Consider the following 25,595-nt stretch of genomic DNA (forward strand, 5'->3'; position numbering starts at 1 on the left):
GTAATAAAAGTAGGTGAGCAGAGGTAAAAAATTCTCCACAAACAGCTCCTTCAACACCTCTAAGCCTGTAAGTACATCCAGTATCTCCTGCTACAAGAAATGTAATCATTTAGACTCTTAGAAATGTAAGAGATAACAGAAGAAAATGGCAACTATATGGTTTAAAAAGATTATATTTTATTGTTTTATTGTTATTTTACAAAAAACATCAGTTCCAGACTGAGATGACGGAATGTGCTCACTTGTACCTGTAGGATAAAATGATTGGTCGGCATAGTTCAGATTTGGTTGAGGTCAGAATCATTAATAATCTCAGCAAGATTGGAATCAGCTGAAATCAAAATCCAATCAATCACTCCAGGTGGGAGATTTCCCATGGTGTTGTTATCCACTATGCTATCCCACCTGATGTATCTATGTAGCAAAAATAATTAGACTAAAAAAAAAGAAGACTGGAAAACCATGGAGCACCAAGGATTAGTGGAAGTCCTTTATTTTAAAGGATTGACAACCTTCTGGTTCCCACCCGTCTTGGTCTTCAAACCTTTGGACGACCCTATGGTGTACCAGGAACACCTCTTTTAACATTGTGATTGTATTTTTGCTGTTTTATTAACCCATAGCACCTGTAAATGGGATTGAACCCCAGCCAATCCCTGCACCTGTACCGAATTTGTCTCCAAAGCACCTGCTCAGTGAGTAGCACCACCCTGCTGATAAAGTACGATCAGGTTCAAGTCCTGTAATTGTCCTGTAAACCGTGTCAGAGGTTAGATGTTTGCACTAACGGTGGGATCTCCTGGCCCTGGCCCTCTGAGCCATGCGCCGCTGGTTGAGGGTTTTGGTGGTGGTGCGGAGTTTGCGCAGGCGCAGCTGCCTCAGGCGCAGCTGCAGGTCTTTGGGGATCTTTCCCCCTTTGGCCAGGATCTCCCGCAGCCGCTGTTTGGGGGTCTTTGTGAGGCGGAAGTCGCAGATGGTGGGGTAGTGCTCGTATTCCACTCTGCAGGAGCGAGAGGAAGGGATGTAGCCCTCAGCGCTCACCGTCACGTCGTGGTCGCCGGGGTTCAGCAGCCGCCAGTAGTCCCCGTCGGCAGCTGGACAGAGAGAGCGGCAGCTTTAAATTAGTTTATTATACATACCCCATCCACAAACTGCTGTTCTGCTTGGACAACACTGATGGAATATCAGCAAAAATCTAATTCAGACATTGTTCCCCAAGAAAATTGGGATTGCACAATTGGAATTGACCAAGATTGACATTGTAACCCAATATGGAGTGGTTAAATTCAATTGCATTCGTCCTAGATCTCAATGAGCGTACACTAGGTCTAGTCCAGAATAGCCAAGATTGAAATCAGCCAATTTATACTGGCATCAGCCTTGATCTGAATTGCTCTAAACTGGTCTGGCCAAAATTGGAGTCAATGTATATGGGAATCAGAATCAAGATTGAAATTGGTCAGGATAAGAATCAACCAAGATCTTTGACTAGTCCAGATTTAGCCAATATTGAAAGCATCCTATATTAGAATACATCAAAATCCAAATAACCTGAGATCTGAATCTGCAGAGATTGGAATTGCCTGAGTTCAAAATTAAGACCTGAATCGGTCTAGATAGGAATCAATCTAGATTTGAATCTTCCTAAATTTTAACCAGCCTAGACCAGATTTAGCCAAGATTAGAATCAGTCTAGTTCAGAATTGTCTAACAACAACAAAACTCCTCGAGATTGGAAACATCCTAGATTGGAATATGTTGAGATTGCAATCACCTGAAATCTGAATCTACCTAGATCGCAATTGGACTGGTTATAAATCAATCAAGATCTAAATTTGGAATCAATCTAGATTAGAATCATTCTAGATTGGAATACGTTGAAATCAAAATCACCTGAGATCTATATCTGCCTAGATTGGAATTGGCCTGGTTTAAAATCAACCAAGATCTGAATCGGTCTAGTTTGGAATCTAAATTAGAATCAGCCTAGATCAGAATTGAAAGATTGAAAGCATTCTAGATTGGAATACATTTAGACTGCACTCAACTAGGATCTGAATCTGCGTAGATCCTAATTTGGAATCAATCTAGATTGGAATTAGTTTAAATCAAAATTGATCAAAACTGGAATTGGGTTAGGGGGCTTAAAGTAAATTATTTTACCACTTAAAGCAATAAAAGGGTCTGTTTTTGAGATCGGAGTGTGTAAGTGAGGGTGGATTCTCACCGGATCTGATGTGATGGTCGATGTCGTCCACTTTGATGATGGCGTCGGCTATTCCAGCATCAGTGTCTTTGTCCCTGATGACGCCTTTAATTCCTCTGTGCACCTGAGGGAGGGGAGGAGATGCGATTTGTGTTCATTTAATGTTTAATATGATTTTTGTAGAAGCTTCGTGTTCAGAGCGTTACCTGCTCCATATAAACCAGTAGAGACTCTTTATTGTTCTCCCACTCGATGGGCAGTTCGCTGGCGTGAGGGAATTTATCACAGGAGAGCTCCACGGTCACCTCAAAGCAGTTCGTGTGCAGGTAGCTGAAGTCGTTCATACCTGAGATGAGAATTTAGCAGACTGATTTTATGTGTGCTTAGATTATCTACATAAATTCATCATCAAAAAATAATATATATATATATACACACAGATATTTACAGTTCGAACACACCTTCTCCTTCAATATTTTTTATTTTTTATTTTTCCTACATTAATAAATGAATAGTATAGTGATCTATCAGTTTATGAAGGAACACATAAGGAATCATGTAGTAACTTAAAAGTGTTAAACAAACCAAAAATACTCTGTAAAGAAGCATTTAGGAAACTCTTGCTCTTCCTTTCCTGGGAGGGTCCTGATGAGTGCCAGTTCCATCATTATAACATTTTTTTTATAACATCTTAGCGGTGACTGCACTTGAGGATACGTTCATGAAATTCTTCTTTTCGTATTGTCTGACCTTAATTTTTTATCTTTACTTACTATCTTTAATCGTTTTTTTTTATAGTTTTTGCTTCTCATAACCTGGATTCAAACATTACTCAAATATTCACTATTCACTGTATACCTGTAACTCTACCTCTTCACTACTTTACTTTAACTGATGCTCTCAAACACTTTATTAAGAGACAAGAAATTAACAAGTAATTAACTCTTGATGAGTTCAGCACAGCTGTTAACTGAAAGCCTGAATTCCAGGTGACTCTACCTCATAAAACTGACTGGGAAAATCCAGCAGAGATGTGTAAAACTGATCATCTAAACAAGAGGAGCTACTTTAAAGAAACTAAAATATGAAATGTTTTTCCTCGTAGTTTGGGTGAGTTATTGGAGTATTAATCTGTTTTGCAGTGTGTGTAATACTCACTGCCGGGCACCGTGTGCCAGTTGGCCCCGTTGATGATGTTGTTGTGGCGTATGAAGTCGAAGTTGTGGCAGTGCCGGCGGTCGGGGTTGGACATGACATGGTTGGTGCTGGCGTAAACCGTGGCCAGCCAGCGGAAGAAGCTGTCGTCGGCGGTGGGCGTGAGCTCGCGCGGCGCCCAGTCCCGGGTCATATCGAACGGGTACGTCACCACCAGCTCACCACCGTGGAAGTTGGCGCTGAGCACGAAGGGGATGGCCTCCATCCAGCTGATCACTGCCCGCGTCTCAGGGGCCACCTACAGGGGCCCATAATCAATCAATTTATACAATATAGATATAGAAACATCCAGCTGATTTATTACTAATTGATTTTTAAATGGATATTGATAGTAATCAATAGTATTTCATATAGTAATATTTCAAAAGATGGGATAGATGTTTATGGCTGGATGTTCCCACTCAGTTTTATGAGGTGTTGGGCTACGTTCACATTACCAGGCTAAAGTGATTTAAATCTGATTTTTTTGCTCAATGTGGCTCAGATCTGATTTTTTCCCTGCTGTGTGAACGTGCCAAAATCAGATTTTTTTTAAATTTAGATTTGAATATGATATGAATATGATCATATGTGGTCCTAAATCAGATACACATCTGAATTCATGCATCTGTTTTTGCTTTTAGTTAACAGCTGTGCTGAACTCGTCAAGAGATTATTACTTGAATTTTTGCATTTTAATAAAGTGTTTAAGAGCAGATCAGTTGTGGTACCATTTAAAAAAAGACTACCTTTATAAAGGGTTTATAAATGGTTTACAATTAGTTTATTAATGGTTACTAATTAGGTTGTAAATGTAAAAATCATTAATAATCAGTTATAACACATACGTAGAAAGGGCAACAATGACCTGTTGTTTGTCTAATAGTGAACTATATTACACAGCCATCTATATTGTTGCCCTTTCTATGTATGTGTTATAACTGATTATTAATGATTTTTACATTTACAACCTAATTAGTAACCATTAATAAACTAATTGTAAACCATTTATAAACCCTTTATAAAGGTATAGTCTTATTTTAAAGTGGTACCTCAGTTGTAAAGTAGTGAAGAGTGAATAGTGAATATTTGTTCTAATGTTCTAATCCAGGTTATGAGAAGCAACAACTACTCAACTAAATAAAAAACACAAAAAATGAAGGTCTGTCAATCACAAAAGAAAAATTTAAGTATCCTTTAAAAGTATCCTCAAGTGCAGTTTCTGCAAATACCATCAAACATGTTATAATGACGAAACTGGCACTCATCAGGATAAATTCATCAGAATAATCAGCAGAATACTTTGGTTTGTTTAACACTTTTAAATTACTACATGATTCCTTATGTGTTCCTTTATATATATATATATATATATAGTCTGGATGAACAAACTGGTGTCCAAATGTTTTTTCTGGTACTGTATCTACTGATGGCACTGAAGTGATTGATTGATTGATTGATTGATTGACTAATTGATCATCAACAGCCCCTACTTACAAAGGCCTCCTCTGAGGTGTACTGTTCGGGGAGGGGGAAGTAATGGTTGATGAGTTTGGATTTGTCCATCTCCAGCTCGATGGCGTTCCACATCACTGTGTTCAGATCAGCGAAGTTGTGATTCATGTCGATGCCCTCGTAGCTGTAGCGTCCCAGAGCCCACCCGGACAACTCCGAGCCCTGAGGACAAGATAACACATGCTCATCTATCATATACACACGCCACAACTTTAAATATACAATTTTACACAATTATCTGAACTTTATACTTCTTACATTTTAATAAAAAATATTCTCATTACTCCTATTTAATCATTTCAGCTGGTTTTCATTCCGGCTTCTCATCGTTCAATAAAACCCCTATCCAGATAAATCTCTCCATCCAGATAGAGTGAATCTGATTGTGATTGGATGTAGAGAAATATAAACATATACCATTCCCACTCCCTATTGGTTTATACTGTGATTCATCACACCATAGCAGACGTATGTAGCCTAGTATGAAGAGGATCCGTGCAGAGACTCCAGAGACAAACTCCAGACAAACTCCAACCCATCTAAACTTCTTTAATATATATTTACATTGTTTTGTATGAGAAATACATTTATTTTTAATAAAAGCATATATGCAGCTGAAATACTACCCTTATGAAAAGGAAATAAATTTCAGCACTAAATTAAAGTATTAAAAGTATGTATAAAGTAGGTAAAGAATACTAAAGTGCATTTTTCATATTAATATACTTTAGAAAAATGTATTACCATACAACGTTTCTTTTTTTTAACAATGCTTTAAATTATACATTGCACTGATATAAAATACATATACATATATATAGTGGCATTAAATACTACTGCTTAAAGTGCACTTTTGTGTATTTTTTTCCCAGTAGCATTAAGGTGTACTCAATATGTGCGTCAATATGCAAAATAGTACATTTACAATATACTGCAAGTGTATTAAAAATGATGTTTAAAAAACACAAACTTAAAACCTACCTAATTTGCAGAAGTTGTTTGAAAAAAGCCCTCAAAACACAACTGAATGCTTTAATGTTGTATTTAAATATAGCTTAATTACAACTGAAATATACTTAAGTTGCCATAAGTTGTTCCAAAATAATACATTTAGTATGTATTTAAGTGCATATTTTAATTTTAAAAAGTGTGTACTTTGCTATGTTATATATACTAATAATATAATAATATAATAATAAAAATATTTAATAACAATTTTCTTTATTATTATTCTTATGTATGTATGTATGTATTATTATTATTATTATTATTATTATATTCTTTTATTAAATATTAAATTTTATCAATGTTACCCTTTTAGTAGAACATTATAGTCATTATGGATGTTTTTTTTTTACTTTTATACTTTAAGTAGTTTTGAAACCAGTACTTTTTTAAAACACTTTTACAGTAAAAAGCTTGAGTCAATCATTTTTTTTCTAACTTCTACATTCAGTATTTTATTAAACACTAGTATCTATACTCTATTCTACACACAGAGTAACTAATGCAGAAACTCTTCACACCTTTGTTGAGTGTAATTAATCACTATTTAAACAGCAGCTTTTACGAGTTTGACACTGCTGATGCATTTGTGAGGTTTTATGAATTTTTGCATCCAGCTGCACCTTCTTATAGGCGAACTCGTATCCGTCCGGGTTCATGGAGGGCAGCAGGTGGATGCGGGTCTCCTTCACCAGCCGGACGATGCGCTGGTTCCCCCGTTTGTACTCCTGACACATGAACTGCATCAGGTTCAGCATCAGCTCCCGGCCCAGAACCTCATTCCCATGAATTCCGGCCACATAGCGGAACTCGGGCTCTCCTGCAGGAGGAGACAGAGAGCTTCCTTTATACCCACAGAATCAGAGAGTTGGGTTCTGTAGGGTTTTAGGAACATACAGGTACATTAACCTCCTGTTATGTTAATGCATCAGGAACAGCAATGGTGTGCATGTTTAATTATCCAAAATAAATAAAATAAAATAAAAATCCTAACAAGCAGTGTGAATATTTTATTATATTTCTATATTACTAATTATTCTATCAATATTTAGTGGAATGATGTTCCTTACCTCTAACAGGTAATGCTTCAATTAGGATAATTCACTCGTTTTTAATAAAAAGAAAAATAAATCTTTAAACTTTTTTTTTAATGTTTCACTACTTTTGAAAGACCAACATATAAAAAAAATAGTTTATAATCAAGAGGAAGATGGATGATCACAAGCCATCAAACCACCAAACTGAACTGCTTGAATTTTTACACCAGGAGTAAAGCAGCATAAAGTTATCCAAAAGCAGTGTGTAAGACTGGTGGAGGAGAACATGATGCCAAGATACATGAAAAAAAACTGTGATTAAAAAACTGGATTATTCTCTTAAAACTTTATGAATATGAACTTGTTTTCTTTGCATTATTTGAGGTCTGAAAGCTGCTTCTCCTGCAGTCTCAGCTCTCAGATCTTTCAGGTGCAGATATTAGAAGTATTACGGTAAGGCTGGAGATGTTTACTTGGGTGTGAGGGCCTCCTGAAACCCGAGCTCTAACATCCAGCTCCTCCATCTCTCCTCCTCCTCCTCCTCTGTTCTGTCCTGCTGTAGCAGAGGGGTCTGAAATCTGGCACCTTCTCTAAAAGAGCCCGACGACCCCAAAAAACAACATTCCTCACAGAAATCAGAGAAAACCTTCTTAAATCAAACAAATGCTGAATTTAGAAAAGCTTAAAAATGCTAAGAAGCATAAAATGCTAGAAAACAGAGCTTCTGACAAATCTGTAGAGTCGCACTGTCCCATGGAAAACTTATAAAATTGTACACATTATTTTTTTGCACAAATTATTAATTTTACAAAGTTTGGCCCCAACTTTCTACCGTAATTCACTCATTTAACCAGTGGTGGATCTAGGATTTGTCTGAGTAAGGGCCACGGTATTATTTTACCAGTCACCAAACTTTTAAAAATATTTTAAAGTGTTTATTTTCTGCCAAAACTTTTAAACAAATAATACATATGAAATTTATTTGCATTTGGATTTTGCCTGGTTTTGCTTCACAATTTTACATGTATTTTTACTGTACATAAACAAAGTGTACAGGACAGAGGCTTTTCATTGAGCCAATCAGATTTTTAGCTGGGGCCATTGCCCCTGTTGCCCCACCCCTAGAACGACCAGTGCATGGTTTTTAATCACAGTTTTTTTTTTCATGCATCTTGGCATCATCATGTTCTCCTTCACCAGTCTTACACACTGCTTTTGGATAACTTTATGCTGCTTTACTCCTGGTGCAAAAATGTAATTTAAGCAGTTCAGTTTGGTGTTTTGATGGCTTGTGATCATCCATCTTCCTCTTGATTATATTCCAGAGGTTTTCAATTTGGTAAAATCAAAGAAACTCTCTATTTTTAAGGGCTCTCTTATTTTTTTCCAGAGCTGTATAATTGACGTGAATGATTGATGATTGCTTGATGGTAACTGATGGTTACAGAGCAGCTTCTTAATGGAAAGAAGGTATTTGAAAGAATAACATGATACAATCAGTGATGGCAGGAATGGGCTTGGATTGGGTGGGTTGAATTGGGTTTAGTGAAAAAATTTAAGATGCTCAACGGTTGGACAAACCAGGAAAAAGAGCATTTTAGGGGAACTAGAACAAGTTAAACTCATTCCGGACCTTCTGTAGGGTGACCGGAAGCTCCAGTTGAACTGGGAGGAAAGAAACTGGGAGGAAAGAAACTGGGAGGAAAGAAACTGGGAGGAAGGGAACTGGGAGGAAGGGAACTGGGAGGAAGGGAACTGGGAGGAAGGGAACTGGGAGAAGAAGAACCGCTGAGACCTTTGACCTTTACCCTCACCACAGCATTTCTCTGTGCTGCTGATAAGAAGCATGTGTTCAACAATCCCAGACAATACAGCCCTGATTCACATTCTGCATCTAAACCACAGAGCGATGACATACCAGAGCTCACCGTCCTGTAAACTCCTGCAGATGTGTCCCGTCTTTCATCCTGCAGCTCATTTCCTGATCAATCTGGAGTGAGACAGCCGGAATGAGGAGCGCTGTCAGGGTAATTGTGCAGATCAGGATAAAGATGGATGTTTAGCAAGAGTTCACCGGGACTAGAATCCAGATCAGATCAGAACAGTCACTGCTTTGATTGTTTTTAGTGTTTTTTAATGGTGGAGTCGTCTGATTGGTCAGGTTCACAGCGAGGAACTGGGTCTTCTTCACACTGTGAAACTGTATTGGAGATGCAATGGTCCGATTACATTGTTTTACAAGCTTCCTTTAAAATTTACTTTTTAATGTTAATCACAAAAATTATCAAGAAATCGTAATTTTTTAAAGAAACGGAATTGTATAAAAATGCGAGGATTTTGTTGAACTGAAGTGTGTTACACATTAACCCATTTTTCAAGTGTTTCATTTCTTCTTTCTTGTGTTATTGCTTGTCTTCCCATGTGCTCTTTAAGCATGTGGCTCTGTTTTGCTGTTGTCTTGTCTCTGTCCTAGCCCCTTCCTGTAATCAGTGTACTCTGTTTTCTCACCTGTGGTTGTTTTTTATGCTGACACCTTGTTACCCTCCCCAGGTGTTCTTTGTTTAGTATTTTGTCTGTTCTTGTCAGGTTTTTGTGCTTTTATTGTGCTCCTAGCCTGATTACAGTTTATGTTCAGTTTTTTTTTGTTTGTTTTTGTTTGGCTACGTTCACATTACCAGGCCGATGTGACTCAAATCAGATTTTTTGCTCAATGTGGCTCAGATCTGATTTTGTGAACATCTGTTGAACGTGCCAAATCAGATTTTTTTTTTTTTTCAGATTTGAGTCACTTTCATATGTGGTCCTAAATCAGATACAAATCAGATCCATGCACATGCAACATGAATGTAAACGGTCAAATCAGAATTCATGCGTCTTTTTTTTGTGCAGCTGTGCATAGCTGCAAAAGAAGAAAACAGCAATAGCAAACCTCCTGTCCTTTTTTTCACCTCCTGGACCTGAGCATGAACTTAAGAGCAGCTGTTTACTCTCCACTCCAGCAAAAGATGCTCCACATATGAGCTGCTAACTCATCCATTTCCCTTCATAAAGCTACGAGTCTCTCCTCTCTCTAATATGAGGGTTTTCTGTTGTTGGTGAAGAAGGTGAAGGAAATGATTTCATCTAGCTTTCATCTTGCTGTTTCTACAGTTTAAGGGAACGTGTAATAAAGCAAAGTTAGATTTTGAAGACCAAGAAAACTCTCAGATAGAAGAGAACTGCTCATATGCTGGTAAGAAAGGCAAATCCAATCCTTGAAACAGGTATAGCTGCAAAGAACCTGCACTAAGTTTTAAGTATAATTTACATGATGTAAAATTTAAAAACATGAGTAAAATCTTGGAATTGAGCCATAGAAAAGGATTTCAGATATGATTTATTATAAAAAACTACGTATACATTTAAAAACTGAAAAATATATATTTTAGCATTAGATATCAGGTACACCAGCAACATAACAAATGCAGTGAAAGTGCAGTGTTAACTAAACATCATTTTAGTGTATTCTCTGCTTATTTGTAGCTTCAGCAAATGTTGAAGGAAATAACCTGCTATCAGCTGAATAAGATGAAGACCTGATTATGATAAATAAGGAATAAGCTGAGTGTTTTTATATCCTGGTCTCAGTTAGGAGTGTTTCTAATCCATGCCCATTCTCCACTGGGCATCTCCACTGTCTCAGTGCTGAGCTCTGCCTTGGCATCGCTGACCTCAGGCCTCATTACGCGAGCTGGCACAGGCACCGGCCAACACTGACTGGGGATCTGACTGACCTCCACCTCCACGGCCAAAAGCAACCCCACACTGCTCCAGAGTAAACACTCTGAACTGGTGGAAAAGAGTGGAGAGGGGAGAAATAGAAGAGAAGGAATCTCTAAAATCCACAGTATTCACTGCACTGACTGACAAGTCAATGTGAACATTTTTTTATTGCAGCTCTGGCAGCTTTTCAAACCTTCTGCAAACACTCGTCCACTATGGGCTCCTCTAAGAGGCTGATCATAAAAAAAAAACTAAAAACTCAAATTTATGCTGACAAAAATGAAGGAAATGATTTCATCAAGCTTTCATCTCGCAGTTTTTTACAGTTCAGGGGAAGTGTGGAAGTCAAAATTAGATCTTAAAGACTCTAAAACTCTAAGAAAGAAGAGAACTGCGAATATGCTGGTAAGAAAGGCAAATCCAACAGAAATACAAGAGAACGGAAATAGAAGAGAAGGAGTCAGCCATCTCTAAAATCCACAGTATTCACTGCACTGACTTACGAGTCAATGTGAACGTTTTTTTATTGCAGCTCTGGCAGCTTTTCAAACCTTCTGCAAACACTCGTCCACTATGGGCTCCTCTAAGCAGCTGATCTAAAAAAATATTTAAAAATGAAAACTATTGCCCACAAACGTGAAGGAAATGATTTCATCAAGCTTTCATCTTGCTGTTTCTACAGTTCAGGGGAAGTGTGGAAGTCAAAATTAGATCTGGAAGACCAAGAAAACTCTCAGAAAAAAAGATAATATTTCCTTAATCAATACAATTTGGGCAAATATAATGGGTTTCATATAACCCTTTATTTATTTATTTTTATTAAGGTTTTTTATTAGGTTCTCTCTTACCGAGCTCGTGTTTGCCTGGGTTGTCGGAGATCTCCATCACGTAGAGTTTGAGGCCTGTGTAGCTCTTCCCGATGCTGTAGATTCGCGTGATGTCTGGACACGCCTCGTGCACGGACTTCAGGACCTGCCAAAAAGAGATACAGTAAAAATGAGAATATACCAGCTACAAATGAACAAACAAAAAACATATCAGAACCGACAAGTGAACACTAAAACAAAGGGGCTAAAAATACAGAGGGATTGAACAGACAACTGGAAACACCTGGGGAAGGTAACAAGGAGAACAACTAAGGCGGAGACCAGAGAGAACAGCACAGGGCCATGTGCTAGGAAGGACATGGATAGGATAACAAGGTAAAAACACAGAGATAGAACAGGACAAAAATGTGAAAATAGAATGTTTGGTAAAAACTAGTTGGGTCTACTTTATAATTTCTTGGTTACAATTTTTAATTCATTAATTATATGCTCTTTGGCACAACAGACATACGTAGTTAAGTTTTCTGTACGTTCTTTCAGTATTCTTTCAGTTTTCTGTTTATTTTGTTTCCTACATAATTTTCTGTAAGATGTGTATGGAAAGAATCAGAAGTGTGTGTAGTACCTGTGTGAGGTGCTGTGTGTTAATAGAGTCAGTGTTTAGTAAATAACGGGGGTCCGGTCAGCCCCTGCGGCCCACTGACCAGAGTTTATGTACTGAGGAGCCCAGAATAATATTTGTTTTTTGGTAAATGTGGCAAACCTCTCCCCACACGCCGAGGCTTACCCAAGACTTCCAGACACACTGTGAAATCCAGCTCTGCTCAGCTGTTTGTACACACCATAAATTCAGTACGTTTTTATTAGTCACTATTTTAAAATGTTCTACATTATAGATTAATACTAAAGTTATCTTAACAAACCAGAATATGATTTATATTTCAGATTCTTCACAGTAGCACTTTTGCTTTTGTTTGGATGATCAGTTTTGAACATCTCTCCTGGATTTTCTCAGTCAGTTTTATGAGGTAGAGTCTCCTGGAATTCAGGCTTTCAGTTAACAGCTGTGCTGAACTCATCAAGGGTTAATTACTTGAATTTCTTGTCTCTTAATAAAGTGTTTGAGAGCATCAGTTAAAGTAAAGTAGTGAAGAGGTAGAGTTACAGGTATACAGTGAATAACCCTAACCCCTATTTGAGTAATGTCAAGGTAGATGCACCATTAAAATAGCAATGCGCCAAAGTCAGAGCTCACCTGGCTCTTAAAAAGAATACGCTAATTAAAGTAACAAGCTGCATGTTACTCCTAAAACACACTCATGATTAATTAAGAGAATTAGTTCATGCTTTTTTTTTTTTCAAATTTTTCGAATTGCGCAAGGTGTACTTTTCCCGTCGTTACGATAGCAAAGACATACTGACACACCTTAAATCAAGCTGCAAAGTGTGATAAAAGATTGATAAAACAGGGCACCATACCTTCCTCATTTCCTTGTAGTTGTGATGTCTGAAGTCCAGTTTGTCCTGTGTGACTTCTGGTTCCTGCCCCTGGTAGATGTTTGGGTCTAAAGGGATCCACAATGGTCAGTTAGAAAGGTCACTACATAAAAATGTTAAACAATGTTCATTCAATTACATATTTTAAGTCAAAACTGCCTTGAAAAAGTTCTTCATATTTAGGGATTTTTTGGGTGGGCTCTGTGTTGGAAATTACAGAACACTTCCGCCACCATGTTTAACAGATGAGATGCTTCTCTTCTCAGTATGATTTGGATCTTTGGATCTGGCCGGGAGGTAAGGAGGAATCACCTATAGATTTCAGAACCCCCCCACCACCATGTTTAACAGAATTTGAGCAGGAGGTGAACACTAATCTGTACTGTATTAATATGTAATGAAGATAAAGATTCATGTTTTAAACACTGAGTCTGACACAGGGACTGAGCTTTCAATATTTTCAAAAAACAAACCTATGTTGGAAAAATTGCCCCATACACATCTGATAATAGATTTAATTGTTGAAACTGGACATAATTGAATCTTTAATGGTAAATGAAGCGAAAGAAGATGGAAAAATATGATTATTTATGTGTCAACAGTCATGTATTATGAATTTGGCGCTGTAAGTGCCGTATAGTACCTGGTAGAGCGCAGCCCAGCACCTCCGCTCGGAGGCAGATGGTTCCATTCTTGAACCAGGTCTGAGGGTTGATCCGGATGTACCGCGCCACCGTGGACTCGGGGAATTCAGCCAGCACCGGGGTTTCAGTGTCCTGGTTCCCCTCAAACACCTGTTAGCACCAAAGATCACATTCATGGAACCCCTCCGGCTCAACTAGCCCATTGGCTTTTGGCTGAGCAGCAGTTGGCAGGGGTTTCCGAGAGCGCCAGTGTACGCCGCGTGGGCAAACAGAAAGCTGGCATTGAGTACACAGCAGAGAGCGGGCCATTCTCTCCAAAAGAGCCACTTAACCCTGCCAACTGCTGCCAACAGCTGCCTCCAGTCTCTAATAGGGCCTCGAGTGTGCTGCCAGGGGGTCCGAGGCCCGCCAAATGATGGGGATGATGCAGCGTCACGGGGACGCCAGAGCCGATGTCCAACATCAGCAGTGTCCAGTCACAAACCGCCACTGCTACGGCGGCCGGGGGCCCGAATTCAGCCCTGTGACGGGTAAACTAATCCAGCTGCAGTTTCACTTTTCAGCCGGATCTCTTTATTCTGCGTCTGCAGTTTACATTCAACTTTCCAGACTATAATTTTGAGATGGTTTCCTGAAATCTGAGAAGAACTGAAAACCCACTAAAAACTCAAAACTCAAAAATTTTAGGAGCCTATGAATCATTGATTTTAACAGTTGGTTTTATCCAACACATACTGTATACACGTACATCTACATTTACACTCATCATTAAAGAAATGGGTTCAAAAATAGTTGCAACCAAAAGGAAGATCGGAATTTTAATGGTATTTGGAAATAAAATAAAGTGGTGTATTGTTGATAGAGCATCCAATAGGATCCCACACATTTTCTATAATCAGGATATAGATAGATCTGGAAATACAGAAGCTGGACATGGTATAGTGTCGGCATTGTCTTCAAGGCTCAAATCTCTGGAGGCACAGCAGCAGCAGTATGTGGATAGGCATTGTCCTGCTGGAATAATAGTGCATCACAGTATGCATTTAGAAAAGGTAGGGTTACAGGACATCAGGACCTTTAGCAGTAGTGTTTCAATCTGCACAGTTTTTTGATTGCGGTTGAATTCAGAGCCATGGATACGTCAACATTTTACAGGCACTGTAAGAGTGGTTGGAAAATATGGTGTAAAATGGAACACTGACTGTTTTTAACCATAAAACCTACAAAAACATGCAAGAACAATGTTGGCAATGGACTCTTAAGAGATGAGACCAATGTTCCAAAAGAAGAAATAAATAAAAAATTAGCCTTACTGCCTCTTGTGTCCCATTCTTACAGGTCTTCCAGGTTATGGAGTCATTGCTGAACTGAATCTTGAAGGTTTCTACCCAATTCCAGCTAAAATGTATGTCAATAAAACAGTAAAGCAAAAATCAATATCTATATATGCATGTTATATTTTATGTACAGTCAATTTTATCATAAAATAATAATAATCTTTAAGTGTGGGATGGTAATGCTGTTCAGAAGGAAGATGAAATCCAACTAATACTCAACTACATGTTTATTTAATGCAACTAAACTCTAAGTTTAAATTAAGTGATTATCTATTAAATGTAACTCTACGCCCAACTCTAACCTGAAGCTTAATATTAACATTTTAAGGCTATGTTAAGGTTAGATAAAGGTCTGGATTAGGGTTAAGCTTTAGGGTTGATTAATGGTTGAGGTATGAATGTTAGTTGAGCATCTATGAGCCATCTACAATGGACCATCCAAACTAAGTGTTACTGGTTCTTAATAACACATTGTTGGGCTGTGAAAGGGCTTATAATGATACCCAAGGTGATTTGGCATGTACGACACACATTGGCCACCCATGACTACCCACTATGCTTCATTCCTGTTGGTTAAATTATTTTGGGTGCACCTATTTTTCTTTATAATGAGAGTATAGTAATTATAAGTGTGTATGTTTGCTGTATTTTACCTCCAGAGGGAAGTGCGGCCCTGTATGATGACCCCTGTAAAGCGAGTGGCCCTCAAAGCGTCCACTTGCAGCCACTGTTTCTTATCTTCATACAGAGCACACCAAGCTCCATCATAGATATCTCCATCCTCAACACCAGACTGCATGATCACAATGATCACCACAAACACAAATACACACAACAGCAACAGTGTTAGCAGTGTAAGGCTTCTGTGTGTGTGTAAGGTGGTACATTGTCTAAATAAGGATGTTAGCAGTCAACCTGTATGTTGAGACGTCCACGGTGAGGTCCCAGACCTCGGCGCTGGAAGGACGATGCCTGCAGCTGGGTGTCCTTTACCCGCAAACTCTCCAGACCCAGCGGGGGACACTCTGAGATAGAGGTTAGCACAGGACATGGTACAATCAACTTAAATGGGCATAAAGAAATGGATGAAAATGAGTGAAAATAGAAAATGGCCTGTTATTTAATGGAAAAATAAGAGTGAGCCAGAAGCTGGTTGGGTTGATGATGGTCATGATCTTGACCATCATGACCATGCTGGATAAGTAACTTGACCATCATGCCCATAAAGATGGAGTAGTTGGACCATCATGATCATCTGGTTGAGAAGTTTGACCATCTTAAACACACTGGTTGAGTAGAATGACCATCATGACCATGCTGGTTGAGTAGCTTGACTGTCAAGACCATGCTGATGGAGTAGACTGACCATCATGACCATTCTGGATGAAAATCTTGACCATCATGACCATGCTTTTTAAGTAGCTTGACTGTCAAGACCATGCTGGGTGAGAAGCTTGACAATTATGACCATGCTGGTTGAGTTGCTTGACCATCATGACCATGCTGGTTGAGTTGCTTCACCATCATGACCATGGTGGTTGAGCAGAATGAGCATCATGACCATATTGGATGAGTACATTGACCTTCAAGACCATGCAGGTTAAGTAGCTTTACCATCTTGAACAAACTGGTTGAATAATTTGACCATCATGACAATGCTAGTTCATTAGCTCAACAATCATGACCATGCTGATTGAGTATATTGACCATCATGACTCAACATTAGTCATGAGAATTCAGCATCCTACCCCACATCTTTCAGATACCCAACACACTCACCCAGACCCTAATGGTAAAGAAGCAGTAAAATCAGTCAGAAGCCAACAAGAAATAAACTTCACAGTGTTCCTGAGAACCCTATGGTGTTCCAAAGTTCCTCTACTATCAACTGCATCACTGATCAACATCAAGAACATGAGCTTCCCATTAAATTCCCATTAAAAACATGAGAATTCCCATTAAACAAACCAACCCCAGTCTGAACATCTGCAGTACAGACTGGTGTCTATTGTTAGAGTTCACCCCGGTCCATCTCCTGTACAAACACACCCTCTCTCACCCTGCATTCTCCGGACCAGAACAGCATAACCCTCTCAGTTCTGAATCCCACTGGACCTGTAGTCTGGTGTCTTTGGTTTCTTCTGGCCAGGATGGACTGTTCTTGCTGCCTTGGTCATTTCCTTCCAATAAAATTAGTTCATTTAAGGGTCTCAGGGCATGGCAAAGCTTTCAGAATGATACAAATATTTGTGGCACATTTCCTGATACTGTATATTCAGTGTGTTAATATAAATCTGATTATGAAAATATTAGATGCAATATACAAATAAAAATATTGTCATTTGAAGCATTTATTTACAGAAAATGAGAAATGGTTGAAATAAAAAACAAAAAAGTTCACATATATAAAGTTTTAAGAGTTTAGAAATCAATGTTTGGTGGAATAACCCTGTGTTTTAATCACAGTTTCCATGCATCTTGGCATCATGTTCTCCTCCACCAGTCTTACACACTGCTTTTGGATAACTTTATGCAGCTTTACTCCTGGTGTAAAAATTCAAGCAGTTCAGTTTGGTGGTTTGATGGCTTCTGATCATTCATCTTCCCCTTGATTATATTCCAGAGGTTTTTAATTTGGTAAAATCAAAGAACTCATCATTTTTAGGTGCTCTTTTATTATTTTTATAATATTTATATCTGAATAAACTGCATGAATAAACAATTCTATCTAGGAGTGGGCTACTCTAGTGCTATGGAGTGTATTTCACTTTTACTCTTTCACTGCATAAATACAAATGGACATCTGTACACATGCTTTTCTGGACAAGCTGAGATATCCAGAAGTGATAGGGATATATTACAGGATTTTACACATTTCTAAAGGAAGAAACCTTGCAGTTCCACCATAGTTTCATAGTGTAGCACCAGCACTTTTCTTAATTAGATGTTTGATTGATTTTTATGCTACGTATTGTTGCTTTAAACTGGTTTAAAACTCACACAGAGTGCAGTTTGCACTAGAGTGCTTCTTTAAGAATGTTGAACTGTGTAGAGAGTGACCATGTGAACCCCCACCCCCTACTTCAACTTTTCCCTTTTCTCTGTTTATACTCACTCTCTCTCTCTCTCTCTCTCTCTCTCTCTCTCTCTCTCTCTCTCACACACACACACACACACACACACACACACACACACACACACACACACACACACACACACACACATAGCCAGCCTTGAAACTACAACACTCCACTTCCAGCCCAGAGAGAATGCACCCAAGGCCCCTTTGAGAGGAAATGTTCAGGACAGGCAGTGAGAAAGAAGGTTAGAAGTGAAAGAGAGAGAGAGAGAGAGAGATGAAAATAGAGGAAAATGTAAATCATAGAGATTATACAGTTTACACTAAAAGTATGGAAAAGAAGGCCAGGCATGATAAGAGATGGGAGGTAGAAGTAAAGATAGTGTATTTAAGATAGTGTGGATTGTTCTCATCCAGTTTAGAGAAGCAGTCTGGAGTAAAGCAGCTCTAAAGAGGTGGAAGTCAGACTAACCGCAGAGCAGAGGACAGGAAATACTGCAGATAAATGGCTAAACCAGTCATCTTAAGTGTGCAATTCTTTCAAAAACTGTGGATTCAGCCCTTTTAAAAAGTCATCAGATTTGTCTGGATTACAAATGATGCTCAAACAGACGATTCCAGACAAATGGTTAGCTCCTTTTACTTAAGACTACAGATCCAGGGGTTCATGGATATAAGGAATTGGACGGGATATGGTTTGAGAAATCCATTTTGTAGACTCTCTGGGGAAAGCCATGTAATCAGTCAAGCTCAGACAGTAGCGAATGGCTAAATGCTAGCTTTGACCACGCTGCTAGTGGCCAGTATACAGTATGGCTGCATCTAACAGACCCATACTGTATACAATACAAACTCTCCATACATACGTTCTACTGGTTTCTTGGTTTTCCCTGGAGCTGGTGTTGATGATGATGTTCCAGTCTTTCTGGGTTTAGGTTTTGCTGGGATGCTCTTGGGTGTGCTTTTCACTTTGGCTTTCGCTTGGATTTTCTTCTGTACCTTTACAGGCTTCTTCCCTACCTTCCCAGAGGAGCTTCTCGCTAGCTTAGCTATAAATAAGTGGACAGAAAGAGGAAGAAGCCAAAATCATGACTTCTACATCTAGGATGATATCTGAAACCTGGGTTCAGGCTGTTAGATTAGGATTGGAGCCTAAATAAAGGGTGGTAGATTTTATCTTGGGTTTTAAAACACCATTGGCTGCAAACTATAGGACACTTATGAAAAAAAAACATTGGCCAGTTTTGTGTCAGTGGTGTTTCCAGATTTTTTTGATCTAGTTGCAGAACCTTAAAAGGTTCTTTAGGTTCTGTAGGGTAGTAGTTCTCGAGCTTGTCCATTTTATTTTATTTATTTATTTTTTTGTTTAAATCATTGCAGTCCAATGAAAAACATGTATCTCCAAAACAGCAAAAAGAAAAAAGAAGAACATGTTTTTAACTTTCAATGGAAGTCAATGTAAAAAAAGTTTATTTCAGGTCATTTTGGATCATATCTATTGGTCCATTCATCAAAATTCAGATACTTCTTTTTTGGAGTGTTTTTGATAACTAGTGCTTTAAGGAACCAAACCAGAAGTTATATCATATAACTATAAATAAAGATATATAGCTGATATTTCATTGTAAAATAGTAAAATATACATATTAGACAGCCATATTCTATGTAAATTATGCCATTGAAAATGAGCATATCCTATGCATATCCGGTCCAATGAAAATCATGTGTTCCCAAAGAGATTTCAATGCTCAAATAAAATATGATTTTATTTCAAAATAATATTTTGGAAAATTTCTATTGGTCTTTTCGCCCAGAATGATTTACACTTCGTAACAAAGCAGCTACAGTGTTAAAATGATGGGATGATGGGGAGCTAAAAAGCATGTATATATGGAATGAACAAATACATTTATTTGATATTGTCTATTTGAAGTAAAATAAAGAGGATAACATTAATTATTGGTCCCATTGCCAGAACATGTGGGAGACTGGGGTTCAATTCCAGGTCTGAGTGACTGAATGCTGCTCTACACCAATAAGAGTCCTTGGGCAAGACTCCCAACACTACATCATTGGTCTACCACCTCTGTAACAGGAATAACACTGTAAGTCGCTCTGGATAAGAGCATCAGGAAAATGCTGAAAATGTAAATATAAATACAATATGAACCCATGATCTTGTAGCCACTGTTACAACTCTGTTCTGTGTCTGTTCTGTGTGTTGCGTAAGTATAAGTGTCCAACGTGGCAAACAGGCACCAAGTTATGGAAAAATGTCTGTGGTTGAGTTAGGAAATGTTTATGGATGATTTGCTGAGTCAACTCAAATTCACTCTCTCACATCTGGAGCTGATATTTCAGTGACCCAGTTACTGTTAAACCTGGTGTACAGTACAGTACCAGCTAGAGGATATACTAACTGATGTACTGTAGAAAACAGGTTTAGTTTATTCTAATGAAAAACATTATTTTAAAGACCTTAAGTTTCCCTTTCTTTGGAAAAAATGTGTTATTTTGACCTCTATAATACCTAAGTAACCTTAGTAAACTTTTAAACATTGGATAAGAGCATTAGATAAATACTGTAGATGAAAATTGGGTACATTTTATATACAGTTGTATATACAGCTCTATAAAAAATAAGAGAGCAGTTAAACATGATGAGTTTCTTTGATTTTACCAAATTGAAAACCTCTGGAATATAATCAAGAGGAAGATGGATGATCACAAGCCATCAAACCACCAAACTGAACTGCTTGAATTTTTACACCAGGAGTAAAGCAGCATAAAGTTATCCAAAAGCAGTGTGTAAGACTGGTGGAGGAGAACATGATGCCAAGATGAATTAAAAAAACTGTGATTAAAAACCACCAGGGTTATTCCACCAAATATTGATTTCTTTGCATTATTTGAGGTCTGCCATTTCTCATTTTCTGCAAATTAATGCTCTAAATGACAATATTTTTATTTGAAATGTTCATTTTACTCAAACATAAACCTATAAATAGCAAAATCAGAGAAACTGATTCAGAAACTCAAGGGCTGTCTTCATTTTTTCCAGAGCTGTATATGCTATATCACTGATGGGTTTGGATAGTCAGTAATTAGTAGTGTAATCACGATGACACATTGGTTCCATTCACCACCACCAAATCTGAATGACTCTGATCTGAGTGAACTGTTCGCTTCTTCAGAACAGATTCTTTTCGTGTGGTTTACAGTTTTCTCTTTGTACTAAACAGCTGGATTTTAAGATTTGGTCTCCCCCTCTATAATACCTGTCACATTAGTCAGCCAGTGTCCGTGCTTTTATTGTGCCTTTGGGTCTTTTCGAGGTAATTAGTGGAGGCTGAGTACAATCTGGAGCTCTGTTTTCCCAAAGGCACCATGATGTTTACTCCACTTTAAGAGGAAAGGCTGTAGAGGCTGTAGAATGATAACTACACTGGTGGTTTTACTGCGGTGGACAGTCTGACCATGACCTAATTCACCATACACTCTTATGCTTAAGGTTTTTAGAAGTGCTTTTAGCTTTTTCAGTGATTTTTGTTTAGTTTTACCTAAAAAATATTGTTGTAAAAGTCTGGGAAGGTTGTATTTTTAGTTTTTTGGTATTTACTAATGTGTAATAAGTCAAATAAAACTCTTATTATTTTGTGATGCATTGAGTTTCAGTTCATACCCATACCCTATCCACACCCACACCTGTTGCTAACCCTGGCTAACACTGCTGGAGCAACATTAGCATTAGCCGTGTGTGTGTTTACCATGTTAAAACAAGCTATGTGGGATGAACCGCTAGCTAATATCACTCTGGTTTATCGGAGCACTCAGGGTTCCTCAGTGTAGCACAGCCTTCAATTGTCCATCGTGCAGCTTAATTTAGGGCATAAGTGTCTTTGCTATCATAACGACTGGAAAAGTAAGCCTGACATGGCTTGAAATCTGCAAAAGATATGTACAAATTTAACCTCTTAATTAATCATGGGTGTGGTTAATTTATTAATTTTGGGCGTAACGTGAAATAAACCAATCAAAGTATCTCTTGCTCGTTATTGCCTTTATTAAGAGTCAGGTGAGCTCTGACTTTAGCAGACTTCTATTTCAACGGCAAGCCTGCGTTGCCGAGATAGCGATGAACGTCTGACTGTTGGCATCAGTTTAGGTTGTATTCAGTCAGTGGCGCTCCTGTGTTTTCTGTTACCAAGATAAACAAGCAAAACTCAAGATATGTACCTGAACACACCTCATTTCATAACCAGAACACCACGCCCATCAGTGTAGATATATTCAGAAGCTCTGCTGCTGAAAATAGACTGTTGGTGGGGTGTAAGATAGCAATGAGCATCGTGGCACACATTGCGCTGGCTTAGCGTAGAGTAGAGTAGGTACACAGACTCACTTTCTGACCCCAGGTACCCTCACTGCCTGCTGGTATATAGCGATTATTCATAAAGAACTTTTTTTTCACAGCAATGTTTACCATAATTTAATTAATGCAGATTTACACACATTTCTACACTGAACTGCATGTCTCTGTTCACTCTGAGATGCAGATCTGTGCTCTCGCTGTGGAAAATCCCACACTTTAGAGTGAGTATGGGTTCAGTACTGGGCTTTGGCTATGAACACAGGAAGTGGTGATTTAACAGTGTGTAAATAAGAGTTACGGAGGAGGTCCTCACAAAAAGACCCCTCACTCTCAATAGAGACTTTCAGGAATATGGTTGGTGTTAGTGAGCGATGAATGGGTGATTCTCTACTATGTCCATGTCCTTTATTACAAAAAAAAAAAAAAAATAACAATCAGGTATTAAATAACATTATACCACAGTTAGTTCCGACCCTGCAATGTAATTGGCTGAGAGGCATTCTAAGAGTGCCGTTATCAGCTGGTAATGCACTGTAACCGAAGTTGTTCATGTATTTCTCTGGCACATAGAGGAAACCTAGCAACGATGCAGCGCTTACAAACCAAATACAAACTTACAGCACTGCTACAAACAGAGCAGCAATGGAACTATTTTAAGTGGCAGAGTGTTTTTAACCAAATGGATCGCATTTTCTCTTCTCTTTAACTCTTTTAAAATATTTCAACAAACAGCTTTCAATATTTGAACTGTGGTATAATCTCAATAATAGACTCGAGGTTCATGTTATAGCATGTAATATTGGCACTGCTGTGCTGATCTACGACTGCAGCACTGCAATGCCAATATTACACATTATAGCACGAAACATTGAGGTTATTATTGCTAAATTATAAATTGATCTACTCAATAAATTAATTAATACAGAAATGCATTGTTTTACTTGGATGTAGTATTTGATAATGTTACCCAATGCAGGCGGCTCCTCCTCTTTGATCCACCTCCGCTCAGTCTTCTCACTCAGGTCCTCGGTCCTGAAGCTGATGGTGGTGTTCAGTCGTGCGGTTTTGGCTGTAGTTTTGACGGGTGGTCCTGTGGTGGTGGTGGTGGTTGTCGTGGTGGTGGTGGGGAGGACGGTGGTCTTTCCAGCTGTTACTTTCCTTCCTGTGGGGGTCGGTCTGGTGCTGGAGCGTGGAGCTGCTGCTGCTGTGTGATTGGGTGAGGATGGGTTCAGGGTGGTGGGAACTGGGTCAGTACCTGCAGCAGGTGTGCATCTTACCCCTGCCAGCAGAGCTGTGAGGAACAGCAGCGTCCAGAGCGATGCCATGACCAGCCTTAGACGTCTTCACTGCTGCCCTCAGACCTTCAGCTGCCCTCAGATGTCCAAACTGCTGCCCTCAGAGCCTCAGACTTAACACTGCTGCCCTCAGAGCTTCAGCTGCCCTCAGACGTCTTCACTGCTGCCCTCAGAGCTTCAGCTGCCCTCAGACGTCTTCACTGCTGCCCTCAGAGCTTCAGCTGCCCTCAGACGTCTTCACTGCTGCCCTCAGAGCTTCAGCTGCCCTCAGACGTCTTCACTGCTGCCCTCAGAGCTTCAGCTGCCCTCAGATGTCCAAACTGCTGCCCTCAGAGCCTCAGACTTAACACTGCTGCCCTCAGAGCCTCAGCTGCCCTCAGACGTCTTCACTGCTGCCCTCAGAGCTTCAGCTGCCCTCAGATGTCCAAACTGCTGCCCTCAGAGCCTCAGACTTAACACTGCTGCCCTCAGAGCTTCAGCTGCCCTCAGACGTCTTCACTGCTGCCCTCAGAGCTTCAGCTGCCCTCAGACGTCTTCACTGCTGCCCTCAGAGCTTCAGCTGCCCTCAGATGTCCAAACTGCTGCCCTCAGAGCTTCAGAAGTCTACACTGCTGCCCTCAGAGCTTCAGTTGTCCTCAGATGTCCACACTGCTGCCCTCAGACCTCTACACTTCTGCTTTCAGCCTCCACACTGCTGCCCTCAGACACTCAGCCTCCAGTCTGCTGCCCTCAGAGCTTCAGCTGCCCTCAGACATTCACACTGCTGCCCTCAGACTCAACACTGCTGCCTTCAACATCCACAGTGATGCCCTCAGAGCCTCAGACTTAACACTGCTGCCCTCAGAGCTTCAGCTGCCCTCAGACGTCTTCACTGCTGCCCTCAGAGCTTCAGCTGCCCTCAGATGTCCAAACTGCTGCCCTCAGAGCTTCAGAAGTCTACACTGCTGCCCTCAGAGCTTCAGTTGTCCTCAGATGTCCACACTGCTGCCCTCAGACCTCTACACTTCTGCTCTCAGCCTCCACACTGCTGCCCTCAGAGCTTCAGCTGCCCTCAGACATTCACACTGCTGCCCTCAGACTCAACGCTGCTGCCTTCAACATCCACAGTGATGCCCTCAGAGCTTCAGCTGCCCTCAGCTCTCTACACTTCTGCACTCATGCCTAAGACATCCACTGTGCTGCCTAAAGAGCCTCAGCTGCCCTCAAACATCTACACTGCTGCCCTCAGAACCTCAGACCTTCACACTGCAGCCCACATATGTCCACACTGTTGCCCTCAGAGCCGCCTGCATTTACATTCCCCCAGTTTCAGCCTGGGTCAGACCACAGTACCTGAAGTAGAGGGACTGCAAAAAACACAGCACAGCTCCCTCTGCACAGATAATAATCATACACACACTGTAAAAAGAACAGCACAGACTAATCTAAACAATATTATATATTATTATTATTTTTAGTTGCATTGAATGCATTTTATACTCATGAAAAATATGTATTATAATGCTAAACGAATGTATTATATGTATAATATATTATTAATTAGATTATTATAGAGTTCAGAGCTCATCTACTCCCTGCTGAAAGTCCGGCTCCTTTCTTTTCTGATCAGTTTGTGCAGTGCACCATCTACTGCCCACCACCGTACATTACACACTGAACCCTGCAGTGTGTCTCAGTCCTGGTGCTGGTGACCCACTGTCCTGCAAAGAGTTTATCTTATGTTTTGTATTAAGATTTCAAGCACCCTTTATTCTAATAATAAGAATCATCATCATCATCTTCATCATCATCTTCATCATCATCATCATCATCATCATCATCATCA

At 39.4% G+C, this 25,595-nt stretch overlaps 1 protein-coding gene across 1 annotated transcript; it reads right to left on the bottom strand.

The window, feature by feature from the left end:
• Positions 1–157: 157 nt before the first annotated feature.
• On the bottom strand, positions 158–25,061 carry cpxm1b (carboxypeptidase X (M14 family), member 1b). Its single transcript, XM_022676410.2, has 13 exons — positions 23,443–25,061; positions 15,940–16,049; positions 15,678–15,817; positions 15,001–15,085; positions 13,687–13,837; positions 13,026–13,111; positions 11,568–11,691; positions 6,544–6,740; positions 4,898–5,077; positions 3,365–3,659; positions 2,413–2,552; positions 2,228–2,330; positions 158–1,094 (listed from the first exon to the last, which is right to left on the bottom strand). Exons 1-13 carry the CDS (start codon positions 23,798–23,800, stop codon positions 784–786), a joined length of 2,280 nt encoding a protein of 759 aa, XP_022532131.2. The 5' UTR covers positions 23,801–25,061; the 3' UTR covers positions 158–783.
• Positions 25,062–25,595: the final 534 nt, after the last annotated feature.

This window comes from Astyanax mexicanus, chromosome 19, assembly GCF_023375975.1.
Source record: "Astyanax mexicanus isolate ESR-SI-001 chromosome 19, AstMex3_surface, whole genome shotgun sequence".
NCBI lineage: Eukaryota > Metazoa > Chordata > Actinopteri > Characiformes > Acestrorhamphidae > Astyanax > Astyanax mexicanus.